The sequence below is a fragment of the Aspergillus pseudoviridinutans genome, assembly GCF_018340605.1.
Source record: "Aspergillus pseudoviridinutans IFM 55266 DNA, scaffold_1, whole genome shotgun sequence".
Lineage (NCBI taxonomy): Eukaryota > Fungi > Ascomycota > Eurotiomycetes > Eurotiales > Aspergillaceae > Aspergillus > Aspergillus pseudoviridinutans.
In genome coordinates this window covers 2,765,763-2,786,709 of record NW_025091281.1, presented here as the reverse complement: position 1 = coordinate 2,786,709, position 20,947 = coordinate 2,765,763, and the positions used below count along the sequence as shown (strand labels likewise).

Below are 20,947 nucleotides of genomic sequence, written 5' to 3'. Positions count from 1 at the left end.
CTTGATAACTAGGGATAAGATAGGTCTAGTAGTTGGAATTCCCATTCCCATCCCATCCCTTCCTAACAGCCAGCCTAGTTGTAGTAATAGTATTTATTAATGTCTGAAACAGGGCACTTTATGCCCCTGACCTCCCATAGGGACATGCAAGGCTATGGAATCATATACATGAAGTATAAGTGTATGACCCTAGAAATCAAATCTTGCCTGGGGCCGTGGGTGAACTTACTAGTTGATTTGATTCACCCCGACCTGTGGGCTAGTTAAGGTGGTTTAATGCCTGAAGGCTGTAGGGAATTGGAGTGCTCTCTGAGGAGCTACATGACCTTAAGGGTCTTTAATGTGGCAGGCAATGTCGAGTTGGTAACAGCATTTGAACCTGTGACCCGTAGTAGGGACAGAAAGATAGTGGGGGGTAGTGGGGGACTATCTTTCTGAATCCCTAGGAGGTGGCGTTCTAAAACTACGCCAGCCTGGCCACTCTGTAGAAAGGGCCCAAGGTCGGTTGAAAAGCTTTGACATGATCAATTGACCGTACACTCAATTAGGTGGGGAGCATCGGCTCAGACAGTAGGAATGTACAACAACCTATGTAGTAGTAGATAACCTAAATGCATGAGAGTTGCCAGATTTGGGCTAGTGTCTAATATGCATATGCATCCCATTTCAAAATCCCCTCAACCAACTACTCGCCATACCCATAATTACCAGTCAAATCCAGCAAAAGGGTTCGCAGTACCAATGGCATCGATGTTACAAGCAATCAGGTATAGCCGTGGCAAGTTAGCCATCATTGACCAGCTACAGCTCCCATACGTGGAAAAGTTCATTACAATCCAGACATCTGAAGAAGCCTGGCATGCAATCAAGGAAATGAGAGTCAGGGGCGCACCAGCCATTGCAATAGTTGCAGCCCTCGCACTCGCGTCAGAGTTGCATACACTCATAGTCCACGATAAAATATCATCAGGAGCAGAGGAGGTGAGACTTTTTATTAGGGAAAAGTTGGATTACCTAGTGAGCAGCAGGCCCACTGCTGTCAACCTCAGTGATGCTGCTCGCAAACTGGAATCAACCATATCAGATCATGCAAATATCCCTGGTGCAACTGGGCGTAACGTTGCGGAGGCTTTCATCTGCGCCGCAGAGGATATGATGACCAAGGACCTGGAGGATAATATGAAGATTGGTAAAAATGGTGCTGAGTGGATTATCAAACATGCACTTGCAGCGCACAAGTCAACAGCTACAGTTCTGACGCATTGTAACACTGGGTAAGCATTTACCTTGATGATTKTATTACCTGAGTACTGAATGGATTTTGTTAGCTCGCTTGCAACATCGGGCTATGGAACAGCCCTGGGCGTGATACGAGCGTTGGCTTCAAAAAAGGCCCTGGAACATGCATATTGCACCGAGACTAGGCCTTACAACCAAGGCAGCCGCCTGACGGCTTTCGAACTTGTCCATGACAAACTTCCTGCTACATTGATAACCGACTCGATGGTAGCTGCACTGCTTGCTAATACGAAAGCTGGAGTGGACGCAATCGTGGTTGGGGCAGACAGAGTGGCAGCCAATGGAGATACAGCCAACAAAATAGGTACATATGGTTTAGCCGTACTAGCCAAATACCACGGCGTGAAATTCCTTGTTGCCGCTCCACTCACGACAATCGATCTCGGCACTAAATCGGGTGAAGATATCGTCATTGAGGAACGGCCAGCAGCTGAAGTCACCAAAATCAAAGGGCCTGTCGAAGGACAACATTCAGCTGATATCGTGAAGTTGGAAACTGTGCACATTGCTGCAAAGGGTATCAACGTCTGGAATCCAGCATTCGATGTTACTCCCTCGACACTCATCGACGGCATCATCACTGAAGTCGGCGTCATCGAAAGGGAGACAGATGGTCATTTTCACCTGGAGCAGCTATTCATGGATAACTCGGCTTCATGAAAATCTGCCTTTGTATGATGACTGCTATTGCCATCATAATCCTGGGACTTGTTTTTGTCCTCAACGGCAGCAAGAAGCTTGTCCAACTGGGATTCCAGGTTTGTCAAATGGTCTTCCAGTGCTTCAGCTGCTTTTTCACCACTGTAAGGGTCAGTCAAACTCTGTCGGATTCGAGTCTCAGGTGGAACCACCTACGAAGAGATGTCTTTCAGAACCTGGATATTGTTAGCACTTGTGCTGGGTCTATATGATAAATCTTCCAGGTTCATGTGCCATGGTCATGCAGTAACATTGTTCAAGGCTTCATTTCATGAATACGATAGCGCAGATAATATTATAGAACTTACTTGCATATAGTTTGGGGACAACCCATCTTTGTTTGCTTGAGACATTGTGATAATATTGGCTAGTTGTATCACAAGTGTATTTATGGAGATTAGTCTAATACAAAGTAGAATGTGCTGGGCTTTACTATGTAATTAAGGAATAATTAGTAATGTATTAGTTAACATGGCATGAGAGATTAAGTTTTCAGAGTCACTGCTACTGGCGCAATTTTCCATAGTCTCTAGAGCCCCGATGATTCAATATAGATGCCAGGCTGCCATAGCTGTACCCGCAAAAAAAGGGGCCATAATATTATGTATAGGACCAGCTAGTTTGAGTTTCATTGACTTCTTTTTAGTAATGTACTGGTGGTCTGAATTCTGTCAATTAGCAATAAGTATACCCAGCATCACTACACCAGCTGGTGCCAACTTACGAGCTAGTCAGCTAGAACTACTAGACTGTGTAAATTTCAATAGGGTGCAGGTCCCTACATACCCTAGAGACCGTGGGAAACAGAAATAGGAGGCACAAGGTCTCCACGGGGCGGAAGGGAAGTATAATCCCGCACTATGCGGAGCTGACAACAAGAGGAAAATGAAAGTCATCCCAGGGGTTTAACTGATTTGGCATGGGGTGTTTACTTAATATCCCAATCTCTTCGCCATCTGGCATGTTCTCTTGTCTTTGTGCTATCATTGGATTGCTACCGTTCTGGACTGCCTTTATGTGGCTAAGTGGGTATAGACTACCACTTTAGGGGGTCCTTACCCCGCGTTTTACTATCATGTATGAGGTCATGCGGTGTTCTAGCTAAAGCTAGATCCTATAAATTGAACAACAAATCCGAGTTCCAACCCTACAGCTGGATTGAGCATCACTGTTCGCGTATCAAATTGGTTCAGTGGGATTCTAAATATACCTGGCTGTCACCCAAGTCTGGATTTGCTGTTGTATTCATTCAGGGCTAGATTCCATATACTAATCTGTCCATAATAACCATTCCGACCCGCTGAAATTATCTGTGTTCGTTCTTAACAGAAACCTTAAAAGGGACTCCAGGTATGCCCAGGTTACTTACGGTCAACACGATGCAGGTGGTCTGAATACCTGTCTTTTGTTTGCCGCATTCAAACACAACCATAGCCCTCACCATGCCTTGGTTCGGTATCTCTGTTTCACTGATGATATTATCTTCTAGTGTACTGCCCAATCCGGTCCAGTCCGATCCAAGTGCCCGCTCAAATAGCTTATCCATAATAGTAAGCGAATCTCAACACACAGATCCACTGATGAAAGAAGAGATCTGTTGGAATATTGGCTACCCATTGGCCAATGTGATGAGCTATACTAATGCAAGTCTCAGTGACGCGTTCACACAAGCTCAACGGCCGGGATCACTCAGGACCTAGTGATGGAATGGCAGCCTCACTTGAGCATATCCCTCGGTATTTTGCGAAATCCGGACCCGTTGATGCTGATCCTAAAAAGACGAAAAAGGATGGAGGAGGAAAGGGAAACTGGTTGGTGCCCCTGTCATATAGCTTCAACTGTCCTTTTATATCATGTGTCTATATACGAGAACGCCGCCTAACAGTGCGCAAGGGGCCGCTCTGGTGAGGAAGTTCAAGACTATGGTTATACCTTCACAAACGCTCGTCGCCATTCAAACAGCAGTAGCCAAGGCATGGCAGGATTTAGAACGAAGTTCGAGACCATTGAACCAGATCCAGTCTTCGAGCATCACCTCCACGGTCCTCGGAATAACCCCATCGAGCATGGTGGCTCGATGATCCACGACGGAAATGAAAGTGGTCAAACTAACAGCAATGACATCTAAATCCAGAGGGGACTGAACCTGTGATAACCTGCCATTAGTGCCGATATCCTGTTGTGAAGGTACCATAATGGGATTAACCAAGTCGGATGGACCGGTACTGGATTGAGTAGTGAAATGAAAGGGTATAAGATCAAATCAATACAGACCGTCTTCCTTTACGTTCTTTATAGCGTTGCTAGATGTTCATTACCCATCCAGAATGGTTGCAAATTCTGGCATCTGTAATCCGAGAGCTCGGTAGTTCGCAAATCTAAACAGACAACGGAGCATCAGTGAACACAGAATACCTACAATTTCAAAGCAGACTGCAGCCCGTGTGTGAATACAGCCCCAAGGCTATCCTATAATAAGATCGTTCTCTCACGGGATGAGAGTTTGAGCCCGAAAATAGCAAACTTATATCATTTATACTGCCCAACCATTGAACATTAGTATCATGCAGCTGTGTTTATCCCTAAGTATTGGAGAGACTGAGAAACATGATTAAAGCCACGATAACTGCGCTCTTGTAGATGGAGTTTCTGTCTCCAAATGGTGAGCCTGTAGACCATCGCTGAACTGCATCATGGCGCCAGTTGGATGAGTAGCTGAAGATGTAACCGCCTCCTCCGCAGAGATAAGGAGTTTCCTGTACAAGAACTCGAGTTTTCCCTCTTCAATCCGTTGGCGAAGTATATCATTCTCCCTGCTCAGATCCCGGCAAATCCTGCTACGCTGCTCTTGAGGGTATGACGATAAAATAGATTCGAGATCTGACTCGTTAAGCACTACATCCAGCGGCGAGGATGGTACATAGAGTGGACGGGGATCTGCATCCGCGCAGTGCTCTGCGAGTTCAGTTAATCAGTATTCAGATAATCAAATCCGCGAGATATGCTTACTATCTCCTAAACAGAGAGTGAGTGTGCGAAGAAGGGAGACACAGTGGATGTGATCTTCAAATTCACGATCTGCGTTGGCTACATTTCTCTCCAATTGCCAATCGTCTCTGATCATGCATCTGCGCCACACAAGCTTCTGCAGAGGGACATGGTAGAGCGGACCATCCTGGGTGGAAGAGTTCAATCGAATGACCCGCAAAGCCAAGTAGAATTCCTTGCCAACGAATTCATTTTGGGTTTCCTCCGAAACCTGGCCACCATCGATCAGTGTCAACAGATCGACCAGCTGGTCAACCCTGAGAGTTTGCCGGCTGATCACTTTAGTGAGCAAGAAAGATAGTACTTCGTGGAGCGACGGTGAGTCATTCACAAGTTTTCCGAACTGGTCAATAGCTAGTTCAGTTTCAGCCTTTTGATCAATTGCGCCCTGCAACGCTGGCATGACATAAGCATAGACCACTTCTTGGACAGCGTCTAATTCAGCCAAGTCCTCTAGGCGTTTGATCTCAATACCAAGCATGGGCTTGCCAGTTGCACTGCTTTTTTCCCAGGCTGCTAGCGTAGCAAGCTTTGACAAGGACAACTCAACGCGATGACACCAGAGATCTGATTCACGCTCAAGGGCCAAGGTCTCCAACGACCGAGCAGCCGCTTCATAGTCGTCCTCACCGATCGCATCGTTAATCCAGCAGAGCCGAGCGTAGGACGGATTTTTATGCAAAAAGCGGTTGATGAAAGGTTGAAACCTTCTCATCGTGAACAGAATCTCTGATTGACCCATCGATATTTGGCGAGAAAAGAATGCATCAGCCCAGGGTTCGCCGAACTTTTCGAAGTACGTAGCTATTCTCCTACTGACCTCTTCAGAATCATAGTTGGTGACATTTCCGGCAGGTTCCGAGTCTGCCAATGTCTGATCCTGAAGCTCAATAATGAGTTCTACCAATGCACTCATATCCCGGAATTTCTCCGCCAGAGAAATCGCGTCTTCTAGCTGCCCAATGCCAGCCAACTTKAATAGCTGCCACCTGCGCTGCTTGGTATGTGTTTGCTCTAGTTCAATGCCCTCATCGACTGATTTGGGATCCTCCTGGGAGGAAAGCCACCTGACTCTTTCGTAGTGCATTAAACTGAGCACACGAAGTTGGCGGGCACTGTTTTCCGCAATTTGCCGGACGAACTGCTGCTCCCGCGGATCCAAAGAAGTTGTTGTTTGTTGGGTCCATGCCCTACACGTATCGAGTTCCAGATCCAAAAGATGTCCCGTTTCAAGATAAACGATACCCTGAGATGTCCAGAATTCAGAGAGACCATCGTAGCCAGACGTCAACACGCCGTCCTCTATGTGCTCGTCCTCAAGCCCGTACTGACGAGCGTGCTCATCACGAAACCGAAAAGCTGTCTCCAAGACGGCCAAGGAAAGCTCACTGGCTTGCACGATTTCTTCTAATACCCTCCGCCCCTGCTTCGTAGAAATACCCTTCTGGAGTTTGAGCGCTTTGAAGATCCAGGGAATAATATGTTCCATTCGAAACGTGTCAAAAAGGAACCAGTCGCGCACATTGTCTTTGTCCTCCTGATACTCAGATTTCGTTTTGAATTTTTCATTCATCGACCCAATCACATGAGCCAAAAACGTGTTTCCTTGGCCCATTGCCCGCCTCGCCTTATCTTCAAGCTTCCACAGGGCCCTTTGTGCAGCAAGTTTCTCTGCACCCCGCAGTAGCTCGTACCGGGTTTGACGACACAAAGGTTTTTTATGCTGCAGTAAGAGACTTGCAAGATCATCTAGAGCTTTTGCTCGTAATCTCAAGTTCTGATCTAGAGTGACCGACGTAGCGGGAATATAATGAGAGGTAGACCGCAGCAATTCTCCGCAAATTTCAAGCGCAGCTTCCTCAATCTCTCGGGAGCTGAAGTCGAAGCCGCCTTTGTCAGTTAGATCGAGTGGATTGCCTGGCCTCGTCCCGTAAAATACGGCTTGTTCGATTTTGGTTTTAGCTGTGATTTGAGCATCTTCAATCTCATTGTCTGCGCTTTGCCGAGACCTCACTGCGATGCGAACGACGCCAAAATTTCGAACCATGACCAAGCATGCGGAGGTAGACCCTTCTTCACACAGTTCATCCTCACAGCCGCTGCCCAGTAGCTTGTAGTCAGCTCCGGCCCGAAAGGTGATATGGTCATTGAAAGGTGAGGGAAGTCGATCGGAGTCTAGTAAGAGTTGCGAGGTGGGCGAGTCACCATATGAAACCAACGAGAGCAATAACACCGACTGGCCAATGACGATGAAGGCTGTCTGGCTCACTGTGGCTACATGTAACTTGATGTTGGGCTGCAGGTCGTTAGACAACGTCGGAGCGAAGTTCAAGTCTATGGAACTGGCAGCCAAGACATGAACTTCTTCTGAAAGCAAGAGCTGCACCACAGATATGCATCGACGACCTGTCTCCTGGGAAGGCGCCACAACCAGACAAAGCCGCCATGACTCCGCTCCACTATCCTGTGAATCTTGCTCATTATCTCCGCAGGACGTAAGGGTAAAATCTATGATCTTCAGATCAGTATCACCGGCCGCTTCTATGTGCTTTCGACCTAAACAGCGGCACAGATCCTGTCTGATATCAAACTGTTTCTTCATTATGCTCCCGTTACTCCAATGAGTGTCCCAGATCTCAAACACTCCCGTCGTCGTGCCAACAATGATGTCCCGCTGCCCTCGTTGATGCGAACGGGCAGCCTTTACTGTAGCGACATCCTTCCTCCAGCAACCACCACTGAAGACGCTTTTTATGCCATTCAGTAGCCCACTACTGCTGCTTGAATTCCGAAGAAAATTGGCCATCACGGTTGGCCTCCCTTGAGAATCCCTGAAGGTAATGTGGGCGACCCTCCCCGATGAAAACGTCACAATTACACCGGAGGGTTCGCAGTTTATCACATCAGTAACATATTCACCTGGGAGCAAGCCAGGTACGTGACCTTGAAGCCCACTTTGTTTTTGTCTTGGTAGCCCAAGGGATCCAGCATGCGATATGGTCTCCCAGTAGATAATTCTTCCTGTATACGGCATAACTACCATTAAGCCTGGTATTTCGCCATTTGCGGAGGAGAGGAAAACCCCAAGGGGGGCTGCACCATGAGATTCTCGACAAGATTCAGGAATTGTAAGTGTAAAGACATCCACTGGGGACGACGCTGATGCAGAGGGAGAATATGGCCAAATAATAGCGTGCGATACCGTCAAGGCCAATGCATAGCCATTCGCTGTCCCGAAAATGCCTCGAAAATCTACAAAAACGAATTAATACACTGGCTTAGACGGGAATGTCCATAACTTGCCTGAAGGTAGGCCATGAATCTGGTCCGGAAAAGCAGGAAGTTGAGAGACAGTGTAGAAATCAGTCTTGGACTTTAAAGAACTTTAGCGTCAATGAAGAACTAGACAACACCCGGCGAGGACGACAAGGGAACGGCAGAATCTTGTTGCGTTAGACACATGCAAGACTTACAAGCACAACAGCTGCGTTGACCTCGTTTGCTGGCCGCTTCAGTTCGTTTAATGGTCTCACTGGTAAAGATCTTAGCACCCCAGGTTTCCTCGCAACAGTTGGGTCGGACGCATTTCCGGTGTCGGGTCCTGGATCTTTCGGAAATCTCTTCTTAAAGTCTGACTGAGCCTCCGAGTAACGCCCAGGACTCTCACTCCGCAGCACAGAACGTTGTCTTTTAGCATCCGGTTGCTTCACAGACTCATCGGAGCTAGTGCGCTGGCGTCTCCGTGGGTTGCGCAACGAGGCCACGGAGGAGAGTCCTGCTTTTGGTACGAACATAGTTGCAGGGAGGTTGTCGATGGTATATCACACCAGTGTTATAATTTCAGTTCCTGAATCCGGTACACGCATCTAGGTGAAAATGATGAAGTAGTAAAGTCGACCATGAGAAGTAGGACTGAGAGACAGCAGGGCTGGTGCAACGAGGCCTACCGCTCCTCATATCATATCAAACATAAGCAAAAACAAAGTATATGTATTATACTGGTGTACCTTGCCAAGGGTGGTACGAGAAGGCGGTCAGGTGCCCTGTGGGCTCCACATTGGAAGTCAAACATATCAAACACGAATACACATTGAGAAGGCTAACTCAGTACTCCTAGAGGTATACTGCGTTTGAAAGGACGGACCATCATGGATATTCTTCTATGGAACAGTTCCTGTGTGTCATGGTATGTAAATAATAGGTGTGTTAAATAAGAACCTTACAAAGGCTGTATAGTGTTCTAAAGGGAGTAGTACTCATTACGAATCACAATTGAGGCAAGAAGCACTTTAATATGCAATAATAGTAGTTAACACTTCACTGTTTGCTGCATCTGTTCCTTTTGAGAAATCCGGCGTACTATGTACCTTAGATAATAAGCAGTGGATGTTCATCAACATAAGTAGTAAATTTAAAAGCCTATAGCAGAGGTAATATTGCTAGTACTAACAGAGGTACCATATTGTTGATCTGCTTTTGCTTGTAATCACATGATTCTAGCTTGACTGAAGCCATAGATAGAGAACCTCTACTGGTTCTTCATCAAGAAAGTATCTCGCCCATCAGACGCTACTGTGTCATAAAACATCTCTAATAGACACCGCTCATAATGCCCACATATTATATCCAATATGTTCGTCCCGAGCCTAAATGATTACTATGCTTTTATAATCATTAAATCATGTTGCTATTCCTCAGTCTGAGATACACCACTGTCACCCGCTATGTCTGTGGTCGCTCAATCTCAAGGGTGAGACCCCATCGCCGAAGTATCGCTCCGCACTCTACCACAACAAGATTGCACACAGCTCTATTCTTTCCCGGTTTGCCATACCACCTAGTCCCAAAAATCCCTATTCCTGATGCTGATATGTGTACAGGTCATGGCGTACAGCGTGTGGGAATGGCTAACTCCTGGGTTGATAATTTTCCTAGCACGGCCAGACCATTCTTAGATGAGATGGACGATACTTTAGGATTCAACCTGTCTCGAATTATAGCAAATGGCCCAAATTGCGATTTAAACAAGACTGAGAATTCCCAACCTGCTATCATGGCGACGTCCATATTAATCCTTCGCATATTGGAGAAGGAATTCGGTTTCGACACGAAATCCCGTGTGAATGTAACACTTGGACATAGCTTGGGCGAGTTCTCTGCTCTGGTCGCTGGTGGCTATATTAAGTTCAGAGACGCTCTAAGATTGGTGCGCCGTCGGGCGGAGATTATGGCTGAATGCACCCGTCAAGCCTCTAAACAATCCGGAGAAGACTATGGCATGGTAGCTCTGATTTGTGAGCCGGATCATCTCGAATCTTTACTTTCGGCCATACATGAATTCACGGGTCATCCTTCCCCCGACTTAAAGGATGATTCGAGCCACGGATTACCCACAATTCAACAAGTTATGATTGCCAACGTCAACTCCAAAAACCAAATAGTACTAAGTGGGAGCATTTCAAGGATTACAACTCTTCTCATCCAGCTTCGCCAATTTGGTGGCCACGATCCACGTGCTGTGAGGTTGAAGAGCGAAAGCCCGTTCCACAATCCCATCATGGCGCCAGCTGCAGAGTATATGAGACATGAACTAGAATGCGTCGACATTGAGTTTCCCTCACAGGTGCCGTGTATATCAAACGTCTCTGGTCTCCCCTTCGAATCAAGGGACGATTTGAAAAGCCTTTTGTCTAGACAATGCGTCGAAACCGTTAAATGGTGGGACAGTATACGTTATCTTGACCAAGATCGAGGAGTCAAAAGATGGATTGGCATTGGACCAGGCAAGGTCGGCAGAAATCTGGTCGGTAAGGAAGTTGGTAAAATCAACACCAAAGGAGGTGGCGTTTGGGCTCTTAGTGATCCCCGAGAGCTGGAGAATGTTTTGGTCGCGCTTCAAAACACTGAAATCGACGTCTTAACTCAATGAATCTGTGATTCCCCATTATATACGTACTTCTCATTTGTACCGACATAATCGAGCCCTACCCATTACGGACGAAATTCACTGATAAATTGCCGGACTTTATACGCAAAATTTCATCCAAAATGTAGCCCGGTGCTTTTGATGGCCTTAATTCCACACTTTTTCGGGCAATCACAGCACCATATCCTCCGGAGTAGGTTGTAATTTGAGACAAATAATCTGCAACTTGAGAGAGAAATAACCTGCTCAAGCCACTCTGACGCTAGGAATCATTAGGTGCAAGTCTCTGTGACAATTTTCTTAGCTGGTCTGAATCACACTGAAGGTTCCTTGCTAGAAACAACCAGACTACCTCTTGTAGACTTGTGTTGCAATGCCAACTGCGTTTCTCATTGCGGTGCCAAAACAAAATTCACTTCCGTACTCAGTACAATCATGAGGTACGCTCAGCGAGGGCCCCTTAAGTAACCATGAATGATCGGCGTGGGCTCCCTGGCCCTGCAAGCAATTGGTGAAGCGCCAGCTCAGATTTCTTATGCTGCCCATTCTTCAATGCTATCTTGCATGGATATAGGTATGAGCTTCACTTCCGCAATGCTTCAGACAAGTTGACCAGGTCTAAAGTTGCCACAGGGTGCAATTCGCTCAGAATTTCGTCCATGATTGTAATAAGTTCTAGCCAATCAGGCAGAGCAACGTGAATCAGCCTCACAATCCAGGCCTGGCGGCTTCGTTTCATACAGAAAAGTCCGTATTTACCGGGGTCTTTGGCCATTCCAGAGCATTATATGTTTTGAATTGTCTCTTCAAAAGATTTAGGAGCTGAGAAAGCTCAGAACCCAGTCATTCCCGGAGCCCAGGTATCGCCGATACGCTTGACTGCCGCAATGAACCTTCGGTCGACGATTTGCGATGCATTCGAACTTGATGCTGCGGTCTTCGAGGTAGGCGTATAATCGTCCGGAAAGTAAAACGGGTTTTGTAGCAGTTGAACATATGCAGTTTGCAGCGCTCGGAAAGCCTATCATTCCACATTAGCGCTTCCATGGAACTTGCAGGCTGTCCCAAGTGTGTTGCAAAGTAAGATGGTAGAAACATGCCGGCTTCAAGTCCGATTCCCTCAATGTCGCCATCGCATCGATGCTCAAACTTTCGACTCCAACACCCGTTGGTTGTCCTATTGTATCCACCATGATCAGGAATTTCACCCCAGTGGTTGTTAACCAGCCATATGCGGCTAATCGCTCATCGATCGCATGCAAGAGGCCCAGATCCTGGCCGACTGGAGTCTTTTTCTGCCGTATCTCAAAGATATCAAGGCATGCATTCAAGGAGAACGAGAAATTTACAATGGAGTCTTGGTACGGTGGGAACGTTGAGATATGGAGAGGATTGTCCTTTGAGAAAATTAGTAGAAGTATCAAATCGCAACGGATCTTCTTACAGCCTTTCCAATCACGCATATACAGGCAATCTTGGGGCCTGACATCACTTCTCCGTGTGAGACGCTCTTTTAGCTCCTTGGGTCAAAGATCGCTGGAAGTAATACAAGGAAAATGATTAGGTAGGAGAGCAGACTGACGGAGTAACTAGGGAATTGTCAGAGCACTGTTCTCATCAGTTCAGGAAGGGACCGCTTCACTTGCTCCCCATTTTGATGATGGCACGGCGGCGCTGATAAAGTTAAGCCCGGGTAACAGCCGCGCAACAACTTTCACAGCACTGGAACGCAGGATCTACAATAGAGTATCTTCTCACATTCGTGAACTGAAACTCTGGATTAATGATTAATAGATTGGTAGACAGAAACCAATGCAATCTAGACGCTCTTAAGTAATGGTCAAATCGAGTAACCTTTCTACAGTAAAAAAACTGATTCCCATCGTAAAAGCCGCATCGGGATAGATCAATTAAGTACTGACGAACCAAATGTGATGAATCGAAACAAACGTCATATCGTAGGGGTTTCACATATGAGCTGACGGGCTATATACTCGATATTATTACGGAGTTATCATATGGGGTTTCAAACTTCGAAGACATGGAGTAGGTTGAGTTGAGAAACGCATTATCTTGCAGTTACTAAGCTGGATCGGCCATAGGCTCGGTCATCTTCGGCGCGACGGCGTTACCTTCCTAGTTTGGAGCCGGAACGGAACACTCGCTACTCGTACCTCAACCATTTCATTGCCACTGGGCTTGCCAGGCCTTTGAGCAACGGAGGTTTTTGTTCACCTCTAGCCACCAACTACTTTTTTATCTAATTAACAGGCGCCTCAGACAAGACAGAGGTATTATCCCAGTATGCTCTCTACGTCTAGGCGCGCCCTTCTGGGCGCTCTCCGCGGTACGTCTATTTTTCTGTCTCCTGGCATTCGTCGGCTCATTTGATATAGCGCGATCAGTTACAGTCCCATGCCTCTCCAGAGGTCAACAGCTTGCATTGCTGTCCACCTCTCCAGTCAACTCAGCGACGGCACTCGAGCGTCAGGCGCAGTCCGGTCAGCCTTTGACTGCATCTGGAAAGGTGCGAAAGGAGGTGCCCTTGCCGAGCCAGGAAAAGAAAGAGGGTGCAATGCAATATGTTCTGTTCGTGCCCATGCATCTTTTACGTACATGCATAGCGAACGTCCGATTGTACTAATATTGTCGTTTGTAGTACCACACTTGACCAAGTCGCCAACTGGGCCCGCCAGAGCTCCTTGTGGCCGATGACATTCGGTCTCGCCTGTTGTGCTGTCGAGATGATGCATCTGTCGACACCTAGATACGACCAAGATCGCCTAGGAATTATTTTTAGAGCTTCACCTCGCCAGTCGGATGTGATGATCGTGGCTGGTACATTGACCAACAAAATGGCACCAGCTCTTCGACAAGTTTACGATCAGATGCCTGATCCACGCTGGGTCATCAGCATGGGAAGTTGTGCAAATGGCGGCGGCTACTATCATTACAGCTACTCGGTCGTACGAGGATGTGATAGGATTGTTCCCGTCGATGTTTATGTCCCTGGATGTTCGTCAAATCTCCCTCTAGACTCGTACATTGAGATTATCCTGATGTGAGAGCTATGCTGACGGAAAATAGGCCCACCCACATCCGAGGCGTTGATGTATGGAATATTCCAGCTCCAGAAGAAGATGAGACATACAAGAATAACACGCATGTGGTACCGCCGTTAACATCGTACTCGAGGAATGGTGGAGATCATTAAACCTTGAATATAGTGACTATGGCATTGTATACTTACGTATCTAGGAGACATACTAGTGCATGCAACGAGCCAAAGTGTCCTTTTGACTGATATGTCTTCGGTGTTCGGATTTTGCTCAATTTAACAGATAATACGGGCTTATCATTTGCTATCCCTCTTTCTGATAAACGTGCCGCCAACCACTGAATGTAAATAGTTCGAGCGGCCTGGGGCCCTAGCAGTCAGGTAGCTGTTCGTCTTTTTTGTGAGGCTGAAATCACTTCTCGAGGCAACCGCTTAGCCGTTGACCATGACACCGCCATTGGGGTGCAGGCTTTGCCCCGAAATGTAGCTACTGTCATGACTTGCAAGGAAAACAAAGCATGTTGCAACCTCGCTAGGCTGGCCCGGGCGACCCATGGGCACGGAGCTGAATTGTTCCATTGCAGAGGTATCCATGGTGGATGGGATCAAGGGAGTCCAAACTAGAAGCCATCTTAGAAACAACCGTCGCAATTATCCGGCATCGAAACTTACTTGGACCAGGGCACACACAGTTGACTCGAATTCCTTTCCCAATTTGTTGGTTGGACAATCCTCGAGTGAACGCAACGATTGCGCCCTTCGTAGATGTATAGTCAAGGAGGTCACCCCGGCCAATATAATGGTTAACGGATGCACAGTTGATGATCGTCGAGCCAGATCGCATATGTGGTAGACTGTATTTCGACAGATAAAAGTAAGGATGGATGTTTGTGTCAAAGGTGCGGTGCCATTGGGCCCTAACAAGACGGTCAATTATGCGAGATATCATGTCGACAGCTCTGCGTTCTACTGTGTTTATCTTTTCCTTTGTCTCTTTTCTTGGGAAGGGAGGGTCGCCACCAAAAGATTATGTTGGGGATCAGAGCATACTCATCTAGCTCGCTGATATCTTGGACCATGTTCTGGAACGCAGCGTTGTTCACCAGAATATCAATTCCTCCCAAACACTGAAGGGCGACCTCGACCACTTTGTGGCAGTTCTCCCTTTCCCGGAGATCTACTGCCAAGCAGTGACATTCTTGCCCAGCTTCCTGCACTCGTCTCCTTGTTTCTTGAGCATCTCTCTCTTCCTCGGGCAAGTATACGATTAGGCTAGATGCCCCTTCCATTGCAAACAGTATGGCAACAGCGCGACCGATCCCAGAGTCGCCACCCGTAATTATAGCTCTCTTCCCAGCGAGTTTCCCAGCTGCCTTATACGTCTGGTACCCATAGTCGTCAGTCGGTATGCGGGTCGACGCAGGCTTGGGATCCTCCAGTTCCGCCTGTAACCCAGGCTTTTTCTGATGCTGGATTGGGATCCGGTGACCTGCAGTACTGATGAGTATCATCAAAATTTGATTCAAGATGCGGACTCACCAGGTTGAAATTGAGACTCAGCACCGCTTGCTGGCTTTTCCGTGTACTCTTGCATGGTGGTGATCCAGTAGCAATTTTTGACGATCTCAAATCGATAACTCGCGTATATTAAGTAAAATGTAGCTTTCTGAACAAGTTAATGCTCGAGAAAGAATTAGAAGATAAAGTCAAGTTATAGTATCAGCATCGGCGCACACGGTCAGGTCTGCCGCAAGATCGCAGCGTCAGGATGACGTTTTCAAAACAACATAAGAACCTAGGAATTGAGCCCCACGAAACATCTTAGAGATACAGCAACGCATGTACAAAACCCACATCGCAATCATTACTTCGAGCTGGCCTAGGTGGTGACAATAGAAGTTCCTGTGCAGATGAGCCTTGACAGTCTCCTTGACGTGACGTTATCAAGCAACGAAGAGCTGGCATATGTAATGATCTAGACCGTCATGAGCACCATGAAGAGAAATGTAGTTGATAACACTTCAGAGAGTTCTCTCAGAAAGTTCTCTGAGAGCTGGACAGTCGTCAGCGAGACATCACGTCCATACCATGTGATAAGGTCTGCTTATCTCTTGACTTCATCAGAGTCCGCGATCAGAAATATTGTGCTGGACTCGCTCAGAGAGCAGGGTAACTGTGGAACTTTTGTGGCGCCAGGGTATCCGGATTGTGGGAAACACCTCAGTTATCCTGCCATGAACAAATTCTTGAGGAAAGGCCATATTTGCACACTGAGGCTGCACTTGTTGTTCTGTAGTGGTGGTTTACCTTCTATAGGGTGGAGAAGTGAATAAGATTCGATATTAGTCTTTTTAATTACATTTTACCCTTGTCGAACGGAGAATAGATAGATCTTGAGTCTGATAATAATCTTCTTGTCACCCGCCTCGGAAGTACGTAATTGGGTTGGTACGTTACCCTGGGCTTGAAGACATTGTGGACTTTTTAGTCTTTTGACAATCTCAATAAACAGCAGGCTGGTAGCAGCAATTTGGTTAAAATTCAGCATTAAGGTATGCCAGCGACCCAGCATTAATATTATTAGAGGCTTGCTCCGTAGTACGGAGAACTAGTATTTTTATCTGCCTCGGGGCCGCGCTGGTTAGATACCAATAAGACGGCCAGGCTTAAGTGGAGCGGGAAGCTTGGCAGAGGTTTTTCTTCATTTTCATTTTTCACTTTTCCTTCGTTTTTAAAGAAGAGAACCTTATCTTTTTCCGACTATTCCTTTTCCCTTCATATTTTTTCTCTTTCTTCTTCGCTCTCTACAATAATTCTGCTTCTCTGTTCAAACAACAGCACGGGCCGATGCTCTCAGAGACATTTCTGCAATGAACCAAACGGTAATACACAGCCAATCTGAGGCGATACTCCAATCCCCAGCATCCAGATCGACTCGCAACGGGTATAACATGCCTATCGAGTCAGCGTTATCTACACCGTGGGTCTTTCTTAGCCCGACAACCTCGCTGCATGCGAATACAGTTGATTGTGCAAAGTACTTTCTGGATTCCCTTGCCCTGTCTGTCAGCAATGCACAGCTTGCTCGTCAGCGCGTTATGCGGAAGCGCAAGCGATCGGATTATGAGCAAGAATCTCTGCATCATGTATTACAGTTGAAGGAACTGTTTGTGCAAGGATTTACTTCCGATCAAATCTGGGAACAGGCCACAAGAATACTAGACTCTGCCAAGCAGGAAATTGAGCAAGATTCCGCTTTTGTTGCTCAGCATGTCGAAGCAGCTGTTTTTGACGGAAGAGCGTCACCCGTTCAGTCACAAGAGGCGAACTCTGAAGATGCCTCTAAATTTAGTGATATGTCGATTTCTTCAGAATCGGCCGCTGATCGTTCAGACCGCGACTCTGCTTCTGATGATGATATGGAAGATATGGAATCCGAACCAGAGTCACGGGGCGTGGTTGAGGGCCACTCAGACGAAGATAGCGGAACTGATGTGGAAGAGTCTGAGAACGATAACCACAATGGCCGCAATACCTATGTACAAGACCCGTTCGGACTCAACGACGGCTTTTTCTCCATTGACGAATTCAACAAGATGTCTGACTTTCTCGAGAGGCAAGATGCAAAGGGCGGAATAGATGACGATTTGGGGAGCGATGAAGAGGACATAGACTGGCACGTCAACCCCTTAGCTGGTGGTTCTTCTGTGCCTCCCCAAGCCACACGACCAACAGCACAGAGATCGAAGAGTTCTTTCGAGGACGGAAGTGAGAGCAGTAGTGACGAGGAAGGGCCGACTTTCGATAATGTCGCCGTCGAAAATGACCTCGATTCGGAGGATGACGATGCGTATGCAATCAGTGCGGATACCAGTAATTGGATGAACACCAGTGATATCAAGTACTCGGATTTTTTTGAGCCTCCCCCACGGAAGGTGACTTCGACGAAAACGCGCCCTCTTCCGAAAACACAACCTCATGGGGCTCCTGTCGAAACCGAAATCGATCGCGCGATTGCTGATGTTAGGCGCGACTTGCTTGAGGACGACGCGTCGCAGGATGGAAACGATTCTTCCGATAATGAGCTAGCGGGTTCTAAACATCAGCATTCGGCTCATGAGAAACAACGCGCGCGGATTGCCGACGAGATCCGTCGCTTAGAGGCTGCTAATATCGCGAAGAAAGATTGGACGCTTGCTGGTGAAGCTCGAGGTGCTGAAAGACCTATGAATTCTTTGATCGAAGAAGATTTGGATTTCGAGAGGGTTGGAAAGCCGGTACCAGTCGTGACGACCGAACTTTCTGGTGACATTGAGGAGCTGGTTAAGCGTCGAATACTGGCGAAGGAGTTTGATGAAGTAATACGCCGTCGTCCTGGGATTTCGGAAGGGCAGACTGCCAAGAAAGGGAGATTTGAGCTGGAAGACACCAAACCTCAACAGAGCCTGGCCGAGCTCTTTGAGACTGATCATCTCAGGGCTACTGATCCAAACTATGTGGACCCGAAGAATCATAAACTTCTACGAGAACATACTGAGATTTCAAACCTCTGGAAAGAGATAAGCGACCGCCTGGATACGCTGTCGAACTGGCATTACAGGCCGAAAGCTCCTCAAGCAAATATCAACGTGATCACGGATGTTGCTACCATTATGATGGAGGATGCGCAGCCTGCAGCTAGCAGCGCTGTTGGCGGGTCAGCAGCCCTTGCTCCTCAGGAAATTTACGCTCCGGGTGATAACGGCAAGGTTGCTGGAGAAGTAACGCTCAAGAATGGAGAATCTATCGCCAAGGATGAAATGACGCGCGACGAGAAGTCCAAGCTAAGGAGGAGGCAGAAGAAGCAAAGAAAGACTGACTCAAACCCTGCAAAACAACAATCAGGGAGAGTCGCTGAAAATCGACAAATCGTCTCAACCTTGAAGAAGGGCGGTGTCAAGGTGATTGGTAGAGAGGGCCACCTCACTGATGTCTATGGTGCCAGAGACCGGGAGGGCACCACCAAAACTGGTGCCGATATACTCAAGCTGTGAGATTACAATCACCTACCGTCCATATCCGATGACTGAGTGTCTGAAACTGCATGAATTTTCTTTGGAAAGGCAGAAGCCTGGTAGATTAGCGTATTTCGTTCGTCTAGCTACATATCGGTATATGATAATCTGATTTGCCTCTTTGGCGCTTGCTCATCCCTCTATTGCTCTGAGACTGCCGTTCTGCGGTGTAGATTTCAACCGGAGTGAATAGAGAAAGATATTCTCCCTTCTGTATGTATCCGCTTCAGGGTCGTCACGAACCTCCTCGACATCAAAGACCCTCTTAGCTGCTTTCATGAAACGGAGATCTGCGCGCCTACGCCTCTTGAAACAGAAGTAGCAAACTGATTCGGGACCCAGCAGATCTTGCAACGTTGAAATGAGAAGGGGGAACGCCGGCTCGAAATAGACGCAGTCCGCAGCGAGTACGATCGCAGGATGAGTCGGTATACAGTCAGGGAGGCGCTCTCCCCAATTTAACACTGTCGCAGCCACAGCAGTTGAGAGATTGTTCAGCTCAATGTTCGTTTTCATCAAGTGTAACATTGGTTCTTGGTCTGTGACGTAGATGGGAAAAGGACCAACATTGCACCCTCGTGCAACCGCGAGGCCCACAAGGCCACCGCCAGCTCCTAGTTCAACTCTAGGTAACAGCGCATTAGTATAATCTCAGAAGGAGAGGTTATTAAGAACCTTCTAATAAGAAAAATGGCAGTGTACAGACATCGTCTTGTTGGAGAGATTATTGCGGTGTTGCCGCAGCAAGTACTTGGCCAGGACAATCCCCGCTGGCCATAATTGACCACCACAGCCCTCTTTAAGGTCTTCTTTGAGGACCAGAGGCTCTTCTAGGAGACCATCAAACGAAACTGACGTATTTCCAGCCGATTTTAGCTCCCTGACAGGGACCAAGTACTCGCTGACATCAAAGGTTGCCACCAGATCGGATGATGAGGGGCTGGCAGAAATAGTTCCTTTCATCGGGAGAAATTTTGCGCCCACGAAACGTTTTCTTCTGAGGTTAACAAATGTCTATCGAAAGAATGTTAATAAAACTAATTGATGTGTGAAAAGCCTCAGTCAATCACAGACGCCTGAGCATCAAAAAAATACAATGAACCAATAGGGAAAGAGAATTGAAGAAGATTAAGATATGTACTACCTTAGGAAGTAAGGTACGTTCAGAAAAGACCAGGAAAAACGGTGGTGCAAAAAAGTCCATTTTTTTGATAACTCTGATTGGGCATTTCTTCAAAATGAGGAGAAAATTAGGAACGGAGAAATTAACGATGTAGATCTGCCCTTCATCTAGGCTCTAGCGGCCTTCAGAGCTTCATAGTTAACTTTTTCTATCTTTAAACAGATAAGGCCATGGCCGAGGAGACAAATGTTTCTCTTGTCCTCAATCTTCTTCGTGCCTTTTCCTTCTCGTCCTCAAAAATGGAACCATAGACCAGAGGACATGTAACTTTCTTGCAATTCTACTTTAGGCCTCTGGTCGGAAAGCGGAAGTACAAGCCGTAATTGTTGCTAATATCCTGCCTGCAATGAACGAAAATGATTTTTCCTTGCAACTTCATAGGAGGGTGGAAGAATTGGCAGAATAAATCGGCTCAGCGAATGCAACTCATGACTTGTTGCGGATCGACCAGCCTCTGTAGTGGAATAGAGAGAGATTAAGGTAGTGTTCGCTTGCTTGGTCGAGGCCTACCTACTATTAAGATCCTTTTACTTCACCGCCCAAGCCTGGCTAGTATGAAGGTACCTATTGTGAGGTATCATGTATGTGTCTATTGCCTGACGTCATGGCCACTGGCCTTCCCCACACCAAGGGATCTTGCTTCCAGCCTCCTACCTTAAACCGTTGGTAAATCGACTTTA

The 20,947-nt window shown here is 47.0% G+C and overlaps 7 protein-coding genes across 7 annotated transcripts; 4 read left to right on the top strand and 3 right to left on the bottom strand.

Annotated features, from left to right (window-relative positions):
• Positions 1–741: 741 nt before the first annotated feature.
• Asppvi_001003 (S-methyl-5-thioribose-1-phosphate isomerase) lies at positions 742–1,959 on the top strand (the record flags this gene model as incomplete). The annotated part of the gene is made up of 2 exons (XM_043297307.1): positions 742–1,274; positions 1,329–1,959. The coding sequence occupies 2 exons, from the start codon at positions 742–744 to the stop codon at positions 1,957–1,959; spliced, it is 1,164 nt and encodes a 387-aa protein (XP_043153242.1).
• Positions 1,960–4,609: 2,650 nt separating this feature from the next.
• Positions 4,610–8,840, bottom strand: Asppvi_001002 (putative nuclear pore complex subunit Nup133; the record flags this gene model as incomplete). Its single annotated transcript, XM_043297306.1, has 4 exons — positions 4,610–4,953; positions 5,008–8,298; positions 8,350–8,419; positions 8,520–8,840. 4 exons carry the CDS (start codon positions 8,838–8,840, stop codon positions 4,610–4,612), a joined length of 4,026 nt encoding a protein of 1,341 aa, XP_043153241.1.
• Positions 8,841–9,727: 887 nt separating this feature from the next.
• Positions 9,728–10,975, top strand: Asppvi_001001 (ACP S-malonyltransferase; the record flags this gene model as incomplete). Its single annotated transcript, XM_043297305.1, has 2 exons — positions 9,728–9,869; positions 9,927–10,975. The coding sequence occupies 2 exons, from the start codon at positions 9,728–9,730 to the stop codon at positions 10,973–10,975; spliced, it is 1,191 nt and encodes a 396-aa protein (XP_043153240.1).
• A 2,301-nt stretch (positions 10,976–13,276) lies between these two features.
• On the top strand, positions 13,277–14,154 carry Asppvi_001000 (NuoB/complex I 20 kDa subunit family protein; the record flags this gene model as incomplete). The annotated part of the gene is made up of 4 exons (XM_043297304.1): positions 13,277–13,319; positions 13,369–13,561; positions 13,632–13,987; positions 14,060–14,154. 4 exons carry the CDS (start codon positions 13,277–13,279, stop codon positions 14,152–14,154), a joined length of 687 nt encoding a protein of 228 aa, XP_043153239.1.
• A 308-nt stretch (positions 14,155–14,462) lies between these two features.
• Asppvi_000999 (oxidoreductase, short-chain dehydrogenase/reductase family) lies at positions 14,463–15,624 on the bottom strand (the record flags this gene model as incomplete). Its single annotated transcript, XM_043297303.1, has 4 exons — positions 14,463–14,650; positions 14,703–14,947; positions 15,081–15,519; positions 15,570–15,624. The coding sequence occupies 4 exons, from the start codon at positions 15,622–15,624 to the stop codon at positions 14,463–14,465; spliced, it is 927 nt and encodes a 308-aa protein (XP_043153238.1).
• A 1,276-nt stretch (positions 15,625–16,900) lies between these two features.
• On the top strand, positions 16,901–19,063 carry Asppvi_000998 (rRNA-processing protein MPP10; the record flags this gene model as incomplete). Its single annotated transcript, XM_043297302.1, has 1 exon — positions 16,901–19,063. One exon carries the CDS (start codon positions 16,901–16,903, stop codon positions 19,061–19,063), a length of 2,163 nt encoding a protein of 720 aa, XP_043153237.1.
• Positions 19,064–19,216: 153 nt separating this feature from the next.
• Positions 19,217–20,047, bottom strand: Asppvi_000997 (uncharacterized protein; the record flags this gene model as incomplete). The annotated part of the gene is made up of 2 exons (XM_043297301.1): positions 19,217–19,709; positions 19,791–20,047. The coding sequence occupies 2 exons, from the start codon at positions 20,045–20,047 to the stop codon at positions 19,217–19,219; spliced, it is 750 nt and encodes a 249-aa protein (XP_043153236.1).
• Positions 20,048–20,947: the final 900 nt, after the last annotated feature.